This window comes from Achroia grisella, unplaced genomic scaffold, assembly GCF_030625045.1.
Source record: "Achroia grisella isolate CSIRO2021 unplaced genomic scaffold, CSIRO_AGI_Agris_v1 utg152, whole genome shotgun sequence".
In the NCBI taxonomy this organism is placed as follows: domain Eukaryota; kingdom Metazoa; phylum Arthropoda; class Insecta; order Lepidoptera; family Pyralidae; genus Achroia; species Achroia grisella.
In genome coordinates, this window is record NW_026712648.1 from 1,333,479 (window position 1) to 1,354,694 (window position 21,216).

Here is a 21,216-nt window from a genome sequence, read left to right on the forward strand (position 1 = left end):
GTTTGTGTAGATCTATCTTACAGTTTAATTTGAAAATGGAGATTTTGTATCAATACAGAATATTATTAAAGCATTATTACTAGTCTTCGTTACTAACAATCCCCCCCAACAACAGCAATACTAGATAGTTGTTGGTGTTATAATAATGCGATATTAAGTCGGCAATGTTAGCCAATAAAAAAATTCTGTTCACTCGTATCACCTGTCATTCCTGGATTTCATAACACCAGTGACAATGGCACGTTTTACCTACATATTATTACATCTGACACAGATAAAGCTATCGGTTGGATATCTACAATATTGGCGTTGTGGTGTGACTCGTCGCTTCGTTTATAAAAATGCCATATCGCGGGGGAAAGCTGCGAGATATGATAACAACACAATTTTATTGATAACAACTTATGAGCCATCGATCAGTCGATACGATCGGGCTCAGTGCAATCGCGGTTCTTCACATAACCACAAATCATTACTACTATAAATAATTAAGCATTATTCAATGTTTATCGACGGAGATTTAGACAATAAAAGATTAAGATTTTATTAAGGATAGGCTATTGTTGATATTGTATACTTAACTATAGTAGATTATCAGTAGAATTATATTTATGTTGTGAGAAAATTATCGTAGAGATCTTTAAGTGGCACGGACTAATAAGTGTATAATGAAAATGATGGGTGAAGGCGAAATGGGTTATGGGGACTATTATGGATACGACAACAGTTGGTCTATCGTCCCCACCGACTATGGAGCCGAATCCAACTATCAGACCCGACAGCCGCAGATGGAGGAAGACTACAGATATAACTCGTACGCGTGAGTAACGAACTTGTTTGTTTAGTTATTGACTTACTAATGTTATTTCCCGTTATGTCACTTGTATTATTTTCGTTACAAGAAATCTCAGTTTTAAAGCAGGCAAACTTTTTGTTTCGGCTTGGTGTAGTTATTCCGTGAGACTACGGTCACAGGTAGGTACTGTGGTTGTGACAAATGCGATTTTCAATTTTCATTATCCTGTTTTTCTTATAATTATAACATTTGTCCCAATTTGAGAATTGGCTAAGATGTATGTTGGTCTATCACTTTGCACAGATATATTTCAATACCGATTTATTGAACACTAATCAGTCTAAATGTTGCCACCTAACCAAAACACTAATATTGAAATGTGTATAATTATCTTACTCAATAATATTATTAAAATCTGTACCTACACGTACTATAGATAATAATAATAATAGTAACTCAGGACATTTTACACACCGCCATCTGGTCCCAAGCTAAACAGAGCTAGTGTTATGGGTACTAGACAACAGATAGAATACATTTTTTTTTGTAAATACATACATAATATATAAAAAAACCTAAATCAATACAAACAGTCATACTCATGAACACAAATGTTTGCACCGTCCCGGGAATCGAAGCCCCTACCTTCGGAAGTAAAACCGTGTGCTAAATCGCTAAACCACCGAAACCGAGGTACGGTGATTTTAGTCAAGTCTTAAATCTATCTTGTATGTAATAATCCTAAATGTAATAAGTACTGTATTTACCTACATACCTATTCGTAACTAGGTAATAATTACATATATTTAAAAACATTCATCTCAGTTGAATTTTAGCAGTTTTATTTTATTGTCTATATAAGTATATAAACTAATTGCTCAAGTAAAGTAGTAAATTGTTCAATGCACTAATTGCTATCCGTTATGTCGGGGCTGCAAAGTGCATCGTATGCACGCGATACTGACAATGTTGTAAGCAGGCTAGATATGGTCTCTACATGTTCACCTAAGTAAGTTGCTAAGTGCTTTTATAAATAATTTAACCACAACTTGGTAAACAATTGCAGCAGTTGTAGCTGCTTGCTTCAATGGTAAACAATTGCAGCAGTAGCAGTGCAGTGCTTCAGTTGTTTACCAAGAATATACCTATTGTTTACCTAATTAATGGTATCGCGCCGCTTTGGTTATGTGATATAAATATATTGTAATCTTTTTAGTCGTATGGATCCTACTAAGGTAACTTTAGTAGTATCAAAGAAATATGAGTGGGGTTTTGTTAGTAATACTTGATGATTGCCAGCAATGTGTTAGATTGACCTTCCCTTGGGCCTCCCTGGAAACCATCGTGGTTAATTCCAGGCGTATACGTCACGATGGGCTAACTGATCCTCATCTTACTCTAATTCTCGTATCTTCTACTGGTGGCCTGTTAGCATATGCAGTTGAAGTAGGCGTGTTCCATTTTGAACCTGCCGGAAATATTTGACAAAATTAATTTAATAAAATACAGGTACACGTATATGCTTTTATATAAAATAGGTAACCTTCATTTTTATTTACCAGGTTGCCTGTTGCTTATAGATATGAATATTTTTATAATACCTAGTCTTTCTATCATATATTCAGAATATGTATATGATTTTATAAATTGTTCTCTAAGTGTAGTAGTTATTATTTATTATCACATTTTTATCATTACATAACATGATTTTACCGTAACACATTTCAAAGTGTATTTATGTAGATATACAGTGAGAAGTGCAAAGCCTCGATTTTTATTTTTTAAATGTGTGTATCTCGGCAGGTATCCAAGTAATGAATGTTCTTTGATATTTGTCATAAATTTAAGCGGTACCCGGTTGCATTTTACCTAAATATGGCAAATGGTTTGAGTGCAGTTTTTACATTATTTAGTAGTTTACTTTAAGGTTTCAATAATTCTATATTTTTACTCTGGTATTAGTGTTTTTTTATGCTAAATCAATCTACGTAAATTTACGTGTGCATGTAACACCCGTAGGTAGTGCGGCGATGGTTGCGTGCCGCACACTTATAGTCCCGACAGCGGTGAATCGGGGAAGTAAGTACCATCAAGCTCATAATCCACCAGCTGCGTTCTATCCCATGCCTTCGTGGAGCCCTTAATTGGTTTGGAAACCCTCTTCGCGGGCTGGCGTGCTTTCATCCATTTAGGCTCAGTTCGACTAACCAGATTGCTATAACGAAATATTCGTGAAACCCATCGACTTTTCGCTCGCAAATACATTTAAACTTTAGGAACGAAGTTTCCTCTTTCATAAATTTGTTTTAAGTAGCATAAAGGTGCTGACAACGTATTTGCTTTGCACATTTATTTTTTCGTTACACAATATTACGTCACGAATAAGCTATTAGTGAGTGGCTGAGTGCAAGATTTCTTTGTACAAGGAGGGTCGTGCTGTGTATCCTTGAACTTAGCGTTGTAACTACAACTTGGGGACTTCATTTGTATATTAAATATTAGCAAAGTTATAGTAGTTATATTGAGTCGTTACGACAATAATCCGTATTGCGCAAAGAGGTAACAGCGGTAAGTTTGGTCATAGGGTAGTTTTTTCTCGCGACCGTCGGCGCATGGTACGAATGGCGCGAGTCCCTCATTGTAATATTCTACTTTTACACAAATTACTTTCCTATCGTGTCCCCATCAACCCCTATTATTTTATCATTAAGCATCGCAAATACGAAGCGAATACCTTTTGGAATTTAACCTCTAATAATACTTTATTTCGTAAATTAAACGGTCTTCCTAGTCCATTATAACATTTTACAATGTCTATGAAAGTCAAATGTATTTTTTTTATGCATGGTTTAGATAATTACCAAAGTCATGTATAAAATATAAGCGTATTTTATATTCTTAATATACTAATTCAAAAAATCTACACAGGAATATCTAATACGACATTTAATATTTTGTTAGTTGTCCATTTTCAGTAAATAAATGCAAATAATTATACCAGTAAATATGCTAGCACTAAAAAGTAGTGAGTAGTAAAAAACTGTCTCATTTATTATAAAAATGTTAAAAATTTTCTATTAGCGAGTAATATACATATTATACCTACTTCTTGTAGAGGGTAGGGCAATAGTAGCCAGTGCAACTTCTATATCAGTGACTCATCAGATTAGTCATGGATACTTTGATGTTATTCATAAAATATACCATTATAGAGTGGTTACTGACAATATTGTTGAACCGTTTGTCCACTTATCAAGAGTATGAAGTAGTGATTCTTGATAACGTTTCGGGTACCAAGGCCGGGTACCGTGACACCAGGTGTAGAGATTTCATGCCAGGTGTCTGATTGTGGCCAGAATGGATTAAAAACTAGAACTAAATGTCTTACAAAAACTAACAAGTGACAAAAGTAATTCCACTCTCTAAAGTATTTGTAACTATGTATTTACAAAAAAAGTACTCTATATACACTATTATAAGAACAACAAATATCGAAATTATACAACTAACTTTGGCTACTTCAATAACTACCGCCATAGGATTTTACATACATATACCTATATATATAAAATTAAAGTCATTATTTCAATTTTTGGTTATATACTTACTAAATTTAATAATTAATTTTAACGATAAAACAATTTATTATTTATGTATATATCTATTGGAATCAAAACAATCAATTTTTTTTACTCAACCTACGACAAAGCAAAATGGTCATTTCACTTACTGATTTACGCTGACAAAATAACTACCTTGTAACTAATCACCTGGTAGAGAAGATTAACAGGGGTATCATAATAGTATTGATTATGGGCTCTATGGCCTGTAGGTGATGTATGCATTAAGTTTTGTGTGGAGCGCGATATGCAGTGACCCGTATAACGGAGGGCCTTCGCACCTGCCGACCGCCCCTCACAAATCTGGCCCTCGCAGCTTACCTCTCTCAAGTACACGGTAAATCAGCACATAAATTTGTGTTAACCAGTAGTTAACTATAATATTATACTGTGTACTATAATGTTATACTATATAATTGAAGGTTTATGCCACTTGTTTGCCACTACGTAACCCTGTAAGGAACATAATGTGGAAATAATACCTACCTAATGTAACCACACAATTGTACACAAACCTATAGGATATAGAAGGAAGTCTACTTACTTATCTGTTCTGTTAATGCGCTTAATATGCTTAGTAAGGTTGCGGTTAAGTTGGGGAATTTGACAGTAAATATAAGAACGCATGATTTATTAAAATATTAGGCCTGCAAAATAAATTACAGAGGTAGAAGAAACATATAGATATATTCATATCTATATGTTTCTGTCTGGGTAGATTATTCCTATCCTATAATATGTTATGTAGGATTTACAAAACCGTTTTCAACACAAAGTTCTCTATCATTATGATATGAACATCTCATCATCATTTTATCTACTGTCATAATACTTTTCATATTAAATTATTATTAGTAAATGAACTATCATGTTTACTAGACGCTTATGTAAATTTAGTATAAATTATGTTATCTGTGGTATAATCCAGAACTCGGAGATTAGCGATTTTAGAAATTATTTCTGATTTTTAAAAAACTGACTAATGACCTTGCTTGACGTGAACTGGTAGATATAAAAAACAATAAATTTTAATTGATAGAAAAGATTTGTAATTAACTCTCGCTATATGCGTTTATAGTTGTCAAATTAAAATATATTTTTTTAGTTAGATGAACTAAATATATTTTATGTTATAATTCTGCGTATACTTACTGCTTTGTAAAACCGATGAGCAGGCACCGATTGCAGCGATGGATATTTTAAAAACTAATTCACAATAAGTCAATTAAACATTTGAGTCTTGCACGCCACTTAGGGGATCGTTCCAATATAAATAATCGGCCTTTGTTATTACTGCCCTTTTATAGGAACTTGATGTACCTACAGATACCTACTTACATGTGCGCATCGGATAATCAAATCCAAATTTAAATAATAGTAAATCGTGCCTATTACAAATAAAAATAATACATTATATTTAATATTTACATAACGGCAGTTTATAATATGAAATTTAGTTACATAGTCAAATTTATACACCGGCATTACACGAGTATGCGTAGGTAGGCTAGATATTGTATTTTTTATTCAGTACTCAAATGAGCATAGCATTTTTTAACGAGTGGAAAATCTTCCATACACTTAAATATTTAGTAATGTAAAGAAATAGAAATAGAAATAATCTTTATTCAAATAAACTTAATATAAGCACTTTTGTATAGTCAAGTTTTTTTATTCTACCGCTTATTCGGAATGAAGATTCATCATAAGAAGAATAAGCAAGAAACTTGTGTGTTGCTCTAATATAATGTAATGTAATGCTCTAATGTAAATATCTAACGAGCGACTATATTGTTTAATCTACCACAAGTATGTTAATTATAATGAACATATCATTAGACAATACGGATATGAAAATGTAAAAATTATAAAAGAAATCACCCGCAACCATTGTTGTGTATCACAGCACAACAACAACATATAAAATAAAAAAACCCCGGTGGTCCAGCGGTTTAGCACAGCGCTTACCGAAAGTTCGACCCTTCTTCAAATACACAAATGATAATAAACTACTAATGAAAAAAAATTCACAATTAACATTTAGATACATATACCAAATTCAATAAAGTTATTTTATGTTTAGTTCCTAGCAGATCGGGCCCACTCAAAAATGATTATTCGTTTAGTTATACCTATTAATACGAATAAAATACCTAGCTGAATTTCGGCGTCCAGTGTTTTGAAATGTAATACCCAATCCGTATTTAAGCGAAGCTTAGTCTTATTGTTGTGACAATAAACGTATTCATAAATGAATACAATACAGTGTCCACACGTGCAAGTCATAAACTGTCATAGTTGTGGGCTTTCTACCTGTTCGTAGAACTTGACGACCTTTTCTATTGTCTTATTGCCAACAATGTGCTAAGTTCTTGCACATGTGCACTGGCTTATTTCATCATCATGATATCCGATATACAAAATAGATGTTTATTACACTTACCACCAAAGTGGAGTACCTAAAGCATATGGTTTAATTATATTTTTTTATGGATTTTAATCGAATAATGCCTCTGCTTGGCATACGCTGGCGGGGTACCAGTAGGATGATAAAATGATTATGAAGTCAAGTCAGTTAGTAATCATCTTGGCTAATAATTTACTACGATGCTTTCTTGTAGTAACCGCGTGGAAGTCAACCTGATATACTCGTAGTTGGTACTTTTATTGCTAGCAATGTGGTTATTATTCCATGTAACTGACAATCCTCTTCCCCCCTAAGGCTTAGTTCTATTATTAAGAATTCTTACATAATTAATCGTTATATCATTTAGAAGTTATTGATAAGAAATAGAAATAGAAATAGAAATAATCTTTATTCAAATAAACTTAATATAAGCACTTTTGAATAGTCAAGTGTTTTTTTATTCTACCGCTTATTCGGAATGCAGATTCATCACAAGAAGAATAAGCAAGAAACTTGTGTGTTGCTAAAGAATAAATAAATAAATCATTATAATTACTGATTATAACAGTGTATCTATTTCAATACCTACATACAATATAAAGAATGTGGCAAGATTGTTAATAATGGGTAATAGTGGCTCTATTAATAATGTACCATATCAATTCGACCTCCACGCGGTCCCTCTGGAAACTGTTGTGGCTAATTACTTGTAACTATGGGCTAACAGTTGGAACAAGTTGGAGGAGGCTTTTACCCACATGGGACCATATATATAAAGAAAATAAATTAATCCTAACTTAAAATATTAGAATAGAATAGAATAGAAAATCATTTATTCAAATAAACTTAATTTAAGCACATCTGGATAGTCATAACAATTTGTTTTTTATCTACCACTCGTTCGGAAATCTGTTTATTATATTAGTTATAATTGTAATATATGGACAATAGAGCTTTAATAAATATAATAAATGGGCTAACAGGGTGATGGGCAGTCAGGTAACTACATCATCATCCTATCATCCTCCGCTGATACCCCGTCGCGTATATACATTTACCGCAGACTGGTGCAACATTCGATTATCATCCATGAAAAGAAATATCAGAACTACGTCTGATATTTACAGTTACATTAATTTTCCTGATTCAAAATATTATTACAAAATTGAAGTAGGTACTTAGATTAGGTACGTATAACTTAGGAAGTAAAAACAATAAGCACTTACATAGAATATAGTTTAAATATATGCCACATTTATATGAGGTGTGCGTTTTTTATATTTTCCAACAACTAACGATATAAAAAGTACCCGTACGTCTAATCCATGTGTATGTGGAGTTTATAAAATATTTGAGCGTTTTTTCTCCCTTCTATTTCTATCAGAAAAAATGTTGAATCATTTCATAGACATGGGTTTACATGGACTTAGTACAAACACTCTAAATTAAAAACGTTATTCGAACATTTAGAGCGGCGTCCATAACGAACCAAGCTCAACAATGGGCTTAACGCTCGCACTCATTACAAAAAGCGACATAATATAACGCGCTACGTCGAAAGCTCCTCTATTCAAAGTGTATACTCCAGTTTTTTTTGTTGGGAAGTCTTCGTGCGGCTCTCATTGGTCGGCGAGAGACCCGCCCAGTCGACGGTGGCTTCCGATTGGATGGGGTCAGTGGAGCACCCTCGAGGCTAGTCCCGAGCTGAGTAGGCTGTCGAGGCACGAGGGCGGCGCGGGGTGTTCTTCACCCCGAGGGCCACTCGAGGGTTGTTTAGTGCAGACGCGGCGTCGAGAGACGCAGCACGTGTTCACGCGAGTGTTTCACCAGCCATCAAGATTATTCCGAAAGCAAGTTCTCCCGGTCGGGAGATGAAGTGCGAGGAGGGCGAAAGCGCGCGCTCGCCGCCGCCTCTGCTGCCTCCGCCAGCGTCGCTGCTGGCCTGGAGTCCTATCCTGCTGCCACCTTGGGGCCCAGCATTTCTGCCGGCGCTTTACCCGGCGGCTTTCAGATCAGCTTTTCCAGGGTGAGCGTCAGAATCTGTGAAAGTATTTGGTGATTTGTGCATAATTGATATTAGTTTGAGGTTTCTTTGAGTTTGTATCAAATTTTATTGTGTTACTTTTTTAAATTATTGTCTATTTGTTATTATGTTGTGTAGATAAGTATTCATTTTGTACTTATATACAAATTAGTAAAAAATAAGTTTTTAGGTTGTTAGGCTTTTAAACGAATTCAATGAGATTTTCTATTGTATATTTTATGGATACTTTAGATGATATTTTTCGCTAACCTTTGATTGATTTTGACTATTATTTTTGCTATTGATATCGGCAGTCATTTGGTCATGATTAACGTTGACGATATTGTGGTAGAAAATAGTGAATTATTGTTAGCTCCGGTGTACGTGTCATTGAGGCACTTCACTCGAATCTACAATACTAATCCAAAGTTCAAAGAATCGTGACACCCGATGTGACAGTTTTTGCACCTCTTTTAGTGAGAGCTTGTTAATAGTCCTGTTTACAACCTGCTAAAGCCTCTTACGAGTACCGCCCTTTCATAAAGTCACGTACGGGATCGCAACAACATTTCACGGCTATGTGTAATAACATTCTGATATATTAATAGACAGCCATTGGATCCTACGCATTTAGTCCTTACGACTGTTCCTTTATTAGGGTCACGTTTTCTTGAGAGGTCCTCTTTGGCCAATAATTGTTATATTGATGGAATGTCGTATGTTTTCTTTCAATTACACGCTCTCAGATGTGTTTTGTTAGTCTTACCCGTTGAAAAGTTTCTTTATTTATTTTTTTATAATATGAATAGAGTGGTAATATATAGTTCAAATGAAACTTATGTAATATTTCATTCACTATCAGAAAAATAAAATAAGTATATAATATAGCATTAAGTAAAGAATGTGTGTACATTCTCATAGTTTGTGTAAAAATCTTTTTCACACTTTTTTTTGTGCGACTATAGGGTTTCAATGGATACCTAAATTAAAAATAAAGTTATGTAGGTAGTATGTTTTCTCAAACGGAATGAATTAATTTTGTTAATTCTTTTGGCAATTGATAGGATTAATTTCGTATCATCTTATATATTTGTTTTTCTGCATAGCTAGTCAGTTTTTTCTGTTTATCTTTTTAACGAGGTATGAGTTAAATGTGTTAAATATGAGATACATTTAATTCAACCAAATATGATAATTATTAACTACCATACTAATGCTAAGACATTTGAAATAATATAACTTATTACGAGCCAAAACATTAAATAATCTAAACCATTCTATTTTGGAACAAATAGCCAATTAATAATTTTACTAATTATATTTTTTATCACAGGCTTCTGGACAGCATGAAGTTACCGGGTCAGCGTCATGGCTTCCAAATCTCCGACATATTAGGCCTCAATGAAGGGAAGGGTTTGGAACAATCGCAAACTCAAGGTCTGGGGCCGTGTTCTTTAGACCTGCCACCGTACGCGCCACCCCAGCCACACTACTCCCACGACCTGCTGCGGCATCACCAACCTTGGTTGTCTTTGGACCAACATGAACCAAATGGTAAATATTTTTACTTACATACTTTAGATTTTGTGACACGCGGCAAAGATACTAACTATGTAGTACGACGCCTCTAAAGTTAGTATTGTCGTGGTACGAAAAACCATATCGTAAGATTAGTAATAAATGGGAAAGTCCTATTAATTCTAGAACACAACCGACTCTAATCTTGATAAAGTTAAAAGGGGTCCAACATGGGAAAAACCACAACAATGATGTAAATATGGTTTATAAATTTATGTAGGAGTGGTGAAATATCGCATTTACATACTTCTTCAATTTGGAAAATAGAAAATGTATATATATATATTACCTACCTATGTACGGAAAAATCCATGAAAAAATCCTTGAATGACTTGAACGATATTTAAGCAAAGTGTTTTCGGTTTGATAGAATTTAGATTTGCTGTAATCACATCGTTCTTTTTAATATGTTCAATTATACCTAAATTATTGAGTTATAAATAATAATTGATTACCCTGAGAGGTAACGGTATTACAGTTTTATACAGGAAGTCAATGATATTCATAAATCAACATCTTTACTAAATAAGACAAGTATACACAATATAAAGTTAAAAATATTTTTGTTCTATTCTACAATATTTGTGGTCTTATGAAAGTATGTAAAGTTATTTTCTAACAAAATCTTTTGACACTTTCATAAGACCTTCTATAGATATTGTAGAAATTGAGGTTAAATTATTATTTTCAGATGTTCATTATATTCATAGTAAAAGTGGTTCAATTTCATAAATGTTGTATATGGCTTTTCCCCTTTACGACTAAAAACTTAAATATAATTACACTATACACATGTAGTGACATTTTAACCACTCGAGAGTCCCAGTTTTTTATCGGTAGCCCGTCCTAATGTTTACGTCTGCCCCTTCTGTTTATATGTAACACGACACCGCACATTATTCAACCTGTAAACCGACACCACCACTCATATCAGGAGAACAAAATATTCGCACTGACTCCACTACACAATGGGTTGCAGTTGTTTTTCAAGGCAATAACAATTCAATATTTGGATTTAAGATCAACTAAACAGTAGACAAAGAATTGTTCCAAAATTTATTACCGGTCATAAGAACATGCAAATTATTCATAGGTATACTTATTTGCAGTTTGATTTCAACAGACTCAACAAATATGTAGTGTAATTTTGAGTAAATATCTTACTTTTGTTGAAACTAACCGTAAACTCAAATATATTTGATAGTATATACCTACATTATTATATACATTTGGACAATTAGGAATGTTTGTGAAAATGTTTTATTATAATATATTAGTCTTGAAACTTCATTATTTAAGTTAATGTTTTATTTACATTTTATAGTTGATCTCCTCTATAATAGATTATAAAAAATACTAGTTATATATAAAACTTTAAAGACTATTTAAGACATTATTTAAAAAAGTACCTACTATATTTAAAAAAATATATTTATTATTAATAAAAATAAACATGAGAAAAGAATAGAAAGAACATCTGTTAGAAAGTAACTAAAAATATAGATAACCTAGCCTTTACACTGTATTTCTTTTATTTAAAAATTATAGGCATGATTGAAATTTATTATTCAATGTACAATCCAATCAATCAATCAATATTTGTATTACTGTGATACCTAGAACATGCTGTAATGTACATATCCAGAATCTTTTGCACATAGCTGTTATTTATTAATTAATTAATAAGTAACACACTTTCCTAAAATATTCTTTAAATTCTTTGTAGAAATATTTTATTCAGCGAGGTGGATAGAGTATCATATATAGTAGATGGTATATATGCTACATCTACAGGTGGATAGATATAGTTTTATTTTATATTTTACATCGTTTTACGGGTATATCTCGTCTAGGACTATAGACTTAGTTTAAGAATAATCGAGATAAATAGCTCACTTATCGATCCCGCCGTACGTGACAATCGCCGACTACATTAAAAGATAAATTAATACGATAAAAGTATTTTGTCTGTGTAGTGTTTTAACACACTGCCTCTTCTCCCGAAGGTTGCGGCTTCGACATTTACAATAAACAATTCTTAGATTGCATATTATTATTACAAAAATATAAATATCAATAGATTTTTTTATAAATGGCCTATCTGTTTTTAATTGTATTGCTGTGGATGTTTTCTATACTAGTTGTCTAGTACTCCGCTTAGTTTGGGTCTACATGGGACTATGTAATTATATTATTATATAATATATTAATTACCTAAATGTCATTTTACTGATGTCGCTGATAGAGGCAAGGCAATAGGCATAGAGGCAATATAATGAGTAACCTAGTAAAAATTGAGAGGGTAAATATCTGTAAAAAATGAAAAAAATAAGTGATAATAAAAATAATACATAAGTGACCTCTGTGCCGATCCGGTAACCTGACAACGATATATAAACGCGTATTACTCAGTTTATATTCGCGACAAGTTTTATCAGTTGATAAGGTTATCATCATACCTGCGTTAGCCGAATATACGATATTTGAAAAATGACATTTATATCTTATTATTATAACAGATAAACATGACATATGACATCGAAATTCTTTACTTACATGTGATTGTGACCGGCAACACGCCGCAACTATTTGTAAATGCCCCATAAATAGATACCTGTAGGCACTGTGCACTTAATTATTTCCACAAAGCAAGTTAGGTTTTTGGGAGCAACTTTAGTCAATTTAGCAAATAGCAATGTAATAAAAAAATACACAATTTATATTGTAACACATTTTATACCCCTCAATTTTTCAAGACATACATTTATTAGCTTACATGTACACTCAGTACTTACATGCTACATTAGAAAATAATGTTCAACTTTACGTGTTTTCGTCATATTCATAGATAAATTGTCCACCGAGCCGTTACAGTTACCATACAGTGTAAAAAAATTACCAGTCGTGTTTGATAGTCACACCACACATCCTCTATTTCTGATACAGGAAATAGGTATACATCAAAACATAGTACATAAATCAATGATTGATTTTCTCGATTTGTCTAAAGGACTTTACAATGTTATCAGCCACTAAACATATTTATAACATCAATTTTGTAGACGTAACTACTCATGTAATATCTCCAAAATTGGCACTCATGAAGTAAGAGTCGAATTATCATATACAAATAAGTGCGATGACCCACTCGAAATAATAGGTATTCGGTAGTGCGCTCGAGAGCCTGAGATTATTTTTTGAAATGCTCCTCCAGTTGAGTGCCTTCGCCCGTTAATCTGTTGTCACTAATTATTTTTATCGCTTATCGAGTAATTTTGGCACCCACTATACTTATGCATTCGATTGCTTATACAATTTAGATTTACTGATTTATTATCGTGTTAATCAACTAAGTCCCCTTATAGAGGTAATCATATCGTTACAACGTTATTAATTTAAACGATTTTCAGAAAATGAGAGATCCACTAATTTTTTTATGGAATTGTAATGGCAAAGAATCTGACGGCCCACATGATTGTAAGTGGTAATCATCACTTTATACATGAAGAGCGCCAGGGATATAAATTTAACGCGCGACGGCCCTGCCCATATGTATGTTATCGTTTCGAAAGACGTAAGCTGTCATAGCTCCACTTATGCGTTTATTTTTATATATAAAGACATCATTAATATGAAAATAATGTAGATAAGTTCAAATTAATTACGAGTATTATTTTATTATAATATCAGAATCAAAACAAATATCATGAAAATAATTACAGTCGATCGATATTAGAGTAACCTATATATTAGTATTACTGAATAGGTAATAGACAACTTGCAATTTTTGTATTAATAACTTTGTTATTCATTTAGGTATTTAGTTTACTCGTTTTTTTATTACTAAGGAGGGATTCAAAACTAGATTGGGTTAGTAATAAGATTAGTCCTAAAAGTAGACTCATTCTTGTTTTTTTTTAGTTTCCAATTATTTACTGTCATATTCATAAAAAAAATTTAGTATGTATCTGTGATTTCATTAGCTTCGAAAGCGAGGCCTATTTATCCTAATGATTACTTAAAAATGTAGGTTATAGGTAACCCACATTTTTAAGTAAGTAAGACTCTTAAAAATGTCTGAAGAGAATTCACCAAAATTATTATGCATGCGTATGCATTTTACAAATCTTTGAATTTCTTGTCTTGATCTATACTATAACATACACATATTATATATATATTAAGGAGGAGAGGAGAGGATAAGAGGAGGTCTTGAATCACTCTATCTATTGCTGAAAACTATATTAAAGTCCGTTGCGTAATTTAAACTAAACGAACAGACATCGGCGGCGTCTTTGTTTTATACTATGTAAATAAAATACTTACACACTAAGTATTATTTATCTTTCGCTTTTTACTCTGACACGTAAATTTAGATAAGAAGCTTCAAGATACCTTAGAAACAGTTTACAGTAGTATAAGCTACTGAAAGTTGATGGGTATATCCCACGTTTAGAGATGTAATTATTTAAAAGGCAATCTCACACGGTACTGCGGCTAGTTCACGCCCTGCTCGGCCAAATTAGGGTCGTCACCAAACAACAGTTGTTTGATGTGAGGGGAGCGAGTGAAGCGAATGTGTCACCAATAGCGCTCATGCCCCTGAACAGCCATCTCTGAGACAGCTGCCGACTATCAATTACACGGTTGCGCTTGTTAGCGAATTTCATAGTAGATACGACGAGTAATTCGATGACAATTAGATATATAGAGTGCAATCAAATTATCAGCATAAAGTTAGACAGGGCGTAGTAGTAGATGTAAAGATTTAGATATTTTGGAATTTCTTGTACTGAATGTCATTAATGTTTTCATATAAAAAATATTGCGTAAATTGGCATTCATAAACAGCTCTGAGGTCAGCTCTGAGCCACTGAGGTATATTTTGATAGTAATAAAAGTACCAATGAACTGCATTAGTACCTAAAGTATGATCTTATGATTTACATGCAGTTTTGGTAAAAAAATCTTTTTTTTTACCTATTTAATAAAATAGTACGATGAACTGATATATACTGATGTAAATAGACATTATTTAATTTTTAAATAATTAATATGAATTTTCGTTACTGTTAGGTACTATTTTCGATGATATCACATATTTAGGGTTTTGATTATAAGGTATTTTCTTTATCGGTTGTAAGCACTTAAAATGAGTCATTTTAGATAGTTTTCTTTGCTAACTGATTTTTCAGAGAATGTTTATTGATTTTTTTTATTATGTGTCTGGCACACACCGCAGTTTAAGGAAATAAGCAGCAATTATTTAAGTACGTGACTTTGAAGTCGAATACCTAACATGTATATAAAACTTATTTATTACGTTTATAATATTAATAATATATTATCTACTTATAGCAAACTTACATGTTGCAATAAAATGAATCGGCATGTCCTTGTTAGATAGAAAAGATAAAAGCGTAATAACGAGAGGTAATACTTTTATTAAATTTCCTGGGTGCGCTTATCGAGGTAAACAGGACGATCGTTGAACAAAAGTAGCTGCCAGCTGCCAGGGGGTAGGCGTGGCGCCCCGTCTCCTCGTCCCCTAGTCCCCTGCTTCATGACCTCCCCCGCTGCACCCCTCGCTCGCCCTCCACGCCCAGCTCGCCGCCCGCCCGCCCGCATTACTAGGCCCGTGTGAAACAACTCTTAATGTATAAGGGGTGGTGAACAATGTAATATTTGCACCGACTTTTTCACGTTCTATTATTTGTTTGGCTGGATGCAAACGGTTCTTAGTTGAAGTTAAATAGAGCGCAACCCTCAGAGATTAAGTGGAGATTTTGATGCGAGTGTATAATACCACTGGAGAACAAACCGTTTTGTATAGTGATTTGTTATTGTTGCAGTTATCGAATCTGTATTTTACACAACTTATTAATATAATTATATATAATTGTATGTTTATTAATAATATGATAAGCAAATGATAATGAATCTTCATGTAATTGTTACGTTTAGTAGATAATACGGTTTTTATAATGTAATATTCTTTTGTTAAAGGTATAATTGGACAACAAGCTAGCCCAGACAGTACCTCTCGTGCATCTGAGTTGTCCTACGTTGGAGCATCTGCTGCATCTCCACCCGTTACCGACCCCCGGAATGATCACGAACACGACCACGACAACGATAACGACATAGAACATGACGATGAAAATGACCAAGATCAGCTATCCAACAATATCGGCGATCCAAATCTAGCACATAAAAAACGCAAAAGACGTGTTCTGTTTTCAAAAGCTCAGACTTACGAATTAGAAAGGCGATTCCGACAACAGAGGTACTTGTCAGCGCCAGAACGGGAACACCTGGCTAGCCTGATACGCTTGACACCAACGCAAGTTAAGATATGGTTCCAAAACCACAGGTATAAGACCAAACGTGCTGTTCAGGAAAAAGGTGCGCATGATTTAAATGTAGGCAGTTTGAATTCACCTCGACGAGTTGCTGTACCCGTTTTGGTGAAGGACGGCAGGCCGTGTATCGGTAAGCCTGATGGTCTGCCACCGCTGGGCATGTCTTTACCCCCATACCAGCCCATGCACCATCAGCCTCCCGTCTCAGGTCACGGCCCGCAGTCCGGCGGTTGTTGGTGGTGATGTTAATTCTTACAATGATTACAGTGATATACTAGTCGATCCTTTGCCATTCGTTTGCAAACGTCGTACCTATAAGCAATAATCTTTATATTTATCAAACGAAAGACAAGCTAGAGTCAACGGCCTTTGCAAGCTTATCGCGAATGTTGAACATTACCTAATAAATAACTTACCTACGTAGAAATGATACATTTAGTTTCAAATTTTTAGTTTAAAATTGATATGATATCAATACCAGAATAACTCGAATAGCAGAATAGAAATAGGTAGCGACTACCTATGTCTGACACCTACTTATATTTGAAAGTTTAAGGTATCTGGAGTTCCTAATAATTTGTATTATAATTAATATTTAGCATTATATAGTATCTTGAAATGGCAGTTAACTTGTTTGAAAATGATTTATGATCGAATATAATCCAAAGGTATATAATCCATAAGGATATTTTGTATGTAAATTAATGTAAAAAGCCTTTGAGACAGTTAGTTAAGTATACTATTATAAAAATGACCAGATTTTATCAGAATGCAATATTTAGTGTTAAGATTCAGTATTATCATAGTCGAATATACTTGTGTAGGAGATTATTTATATATATTCCAAATAAAATATTATATTAAATATATTACGTAAGTACATATTTACGTAGTGTTGAGTAACTATAAATGTACATATATTGTGTATATATAATAAATGATTTGTGTGGACAGTTACCGCTACTAAATATTTACATGACATATTACATGAAAGTAACAGACTACATGTAATTCCTGCGGTTATATATTACCTGTGTGTTAATAGATAGAGAATTTGTTCAATTTATAACAACATTCCATAATTAGTATTCAAGTAAACTGTGAAGAGAAACTCTTTAGAAATTATTAAGGCTGTAAAAACGTGTTACATAACTATAAATTATTATAAAAATATTAAATTGATTGAATGCATCTCTTTGTTTCCTTTATTACTCCCAGAACGAAGTTAACAATAAAATAGCTGACATACATATATCCCTATTATTAAGAAGTAATAGATGGACTATTTTTTTAAAGGATGATAAGTAAAGAATATTATAGAATGAGCATGAAGTCAGATCAGTTAGCAAGTCGTGGCGATGACAGTTTCATGGAAGACCCTGTGGGGGCCGATCTAACAATATACAGTGCTAGCAATGGTGCCTACTCCCCTTTATTGTCATAATCTTTTTTTATATTACTAGATCCTCATACAGTAAACACGATTATTATACAAATATTGTTTTAAAGCGTGTATCAAGTGGAATTCCTGTAATAGTATCTAAATTCCACTATTTCATAGAAGTGAAGGGTAATTTGAAAATAATTTATAAAACTTCTTGCAAACTGTGTGCTCACGGAATAAATTTACCATGAGACGAAAAAAATCCTTTGTCCTTTTTAATATTTGGATGAATGATGAAAATGGATGTGTTTCATGAGGATTCCTCCTGATTTTCCTACACATTATATCTTTGGCATACAAGCTGCGCCCGTGACTTCAAGTGTCTGGTAGGTGGTAGCCATCCGAAATAACAATGAGTTAACAACGTACCTTTTTTGTTTTTGAAGCAATTGCAGTGAAGCGGACACTAACTGTTGTGCAAATCTTGTTGTAATACATACCGTACCGCAAGTCACATGCAAATCAAATAAGGTCTGTTACTGATATTGACGTGTATAAAACACAGACATAAATTAAAACAAAGTATTTATACTGATTTCGGCAACATACGAGTAAGTAACAAATTGTTTTTTCTGAGAAATATTAAATATAAAAACATTGTTTATGACTTTTATTATACATATTAATGTAGGAACGTGGGAAAAATAGACAGATTTGGTAACTATCCTTCAATATAAGGGTAAAAAGAAGTAAAACTATGGAAGGAATAACAAATGCCATGACGAGAAAGTCGCGGACATTACAATAGGAACATAATCGCCGTAAACTCGTTGGTATGTATAAAGCACGGCTAAAATTCGAACCCCGTACCCGATATCGGCAGTTATAACTATTAAAATTTTTATCTATACTTTTTGAATAATATTAGTTTTCTTAAGAAAAAATTAAAATGGTAGGTATGGTATATAAAATTATTTTTTTGGATATCGAATATATTAGTTAATTAATAATTATTCTAGTTTTATTCTCTGAAATAAAAAAGTATATAGGAGATTCTCAGTATGTATATAGGACAGTACAATATTATAGATAAAAATAAAATAACGATATGAAGATTTTTAATTTATTACAGATTAGTCAGATTTATTACACATAAGCTTTTATAGCGGTACTGGCTAGACTGCATATTTTCTATAATATTTTTGATGGAAATATGTAATAAAAAAAATGTTAACATTTTTTTTTATGTAGGTTGAATAGTAAAAAAATAACATGCTACTTGTTTTGATGGTAAGTGGCTTAATATTCGATTTCGATTTGTAATAATATTAAGTACATTCACATAACATGTTGTTATAACAATACAGTGCTACGGGCATCGTCATTTACGTCATAATCAAAATCGGTAGTAAAATTTAACTGGTTATATAATATGACAATAAAAGTACCCTCATAAGATTTCTTTAAATTCCGAGGACTAAGGCGTTATAACTACGGAGTTGTAACGTCTTAGTCCATGGAAGGTGAGATATGTCAGTGAAATCAGTACGGACTGATTTCACTGCCATATCTCACCTTCCAAATCAAATAGCTTACAAAGAAATTGCTTCGCGGCTGACTGAAATGGATGATATATAGAAGCTACAACCGTTTGTAAACGACTATCTTCATTATAAGTATTTTCCATTTTCTATCCATTGTTTGAAAGTCTACAGTCCACTCATTCTATGATAGTTATTATAAAAAAAATGTTAACATTATTATGTAATTCATATGTTTACAAATCAAAAACTCATACCATAGAAAAATTAATAGAGTTTATGTATAAATTAGAGTAAGAATAAAGGTGTCATTGCAGTTAATAACTTCCTAATTATAGTTACAAAAATTAAAGTATGTTTTGATGAACAAAGAATTTTTACTTTAATTAATTTTTCTATAGTACCCTTAATATTCGATTTCGATTTGTAATAATATTAAGTACATTATTATTATAACATGTTGTTAATAACAACAACAGTTTTCAATGGGTTTAACCGATTTCAAATAATACGGAAATTATCAATTATGTTCTATTTTTCTTTTATGTATTTTATTTCAGTATCGTCATTTATAAAATTGAAACTTAATACTTGTTTTATTTAGAATAATGGTGGTATAGAAATATGTATAATCAAAATCGGTAGTAAAATTTAACTGGTTATATAATTTATGTAACCTTAACAATAAAAGTCAGCTAATATTGATTTCTTTAAATATACTTTTAAGGTAAGACGAAGTATAGATAGATAGAAGTATACCTATTGAGTATTAATGGCATTGTTGGATGACCAGAAGCGATGAGGTGTAGATACATTTCTATATTGAAATACCATGTTATGACATACGTGGATTCCTATAAATTTCCAGTACTATAATATGTTGACTTGTTGCCTGATCCACATGTGACAAATCATTGTTTACTAGTTAAATATTTACCGCTCCACGAGTTTATCTAATCGGCTGCCGACGTGATAGTCCGTCCCGATTACTGAAATACCTCTCGGTAGGTATGGAGTTTTCTCTTCAACTATTCTATTTCATACTACACCTATTTGACATATGATTCGATGTAATACTAATGTACAATTTTAGAGTTATCTTTTTTACTTATTTACGTAGGCAAAAACAACAATTATTTACTGTCGGCCGAAGACATAAAAACATATTGCTCTATCCACCTGATTAACATCTAGAGCTATTTATTTATTTAGTTCGTTACCTCTCTTTAACAATATAACGATATAACTGCCCAGTCAGATCAAATTGACCGTCTATTGACGAAGCATAAGCCACAGTCACTCATCCTCAGTCATGGCTTAGTGAATGATGACGAAGAAATCCCAACAGGTTTTATTTGGATCATCACCTAAAACTGAAGCCTATTCGGTAAGCTAAAGAAGATATCAGATTCCATGTAACCATGTCTAAATAATAATAAAGAGCGCAATGCTAGCGATGGTTGTGATTTGGATCCAGTACAGCGACTTTTCCATGAAACAAAAGT

The 21,216-nt window shown here is 32.8% G+C and overlaps 1 protein-coding gene across 1 annotated transcript; it reads left to right on the top strand.

Annotated features, from left to right (window-relative positions):
- The first annotated feature begins 434 nt into the window (after nucleotides 1–434).
- On the top strand, nucleotides 435–17,968 carry LOC131840935 (homeobox protein Nkx-2.2-like). Its single transcript, XM_059189151.1, has 3 exons — nucleotides 435–820; nucleotides 10,180–10,400; nucleotides 16,431–17,968. Exons 1-3 carry the CDS (start codon nucleotides 669–671, stop codon nucleotides 17,027–17,029), a joined length of 972 nt encoding a protein of 323 aa, XP_059045134.1. The 5' UTR covers nucleotides 435–668; the 3' UTR covers nucleotides 17,030–17,968.
- The last annotated feature ends 3,248 nt before the right edge of the window (nucleotides 17,969–21,216 follow it).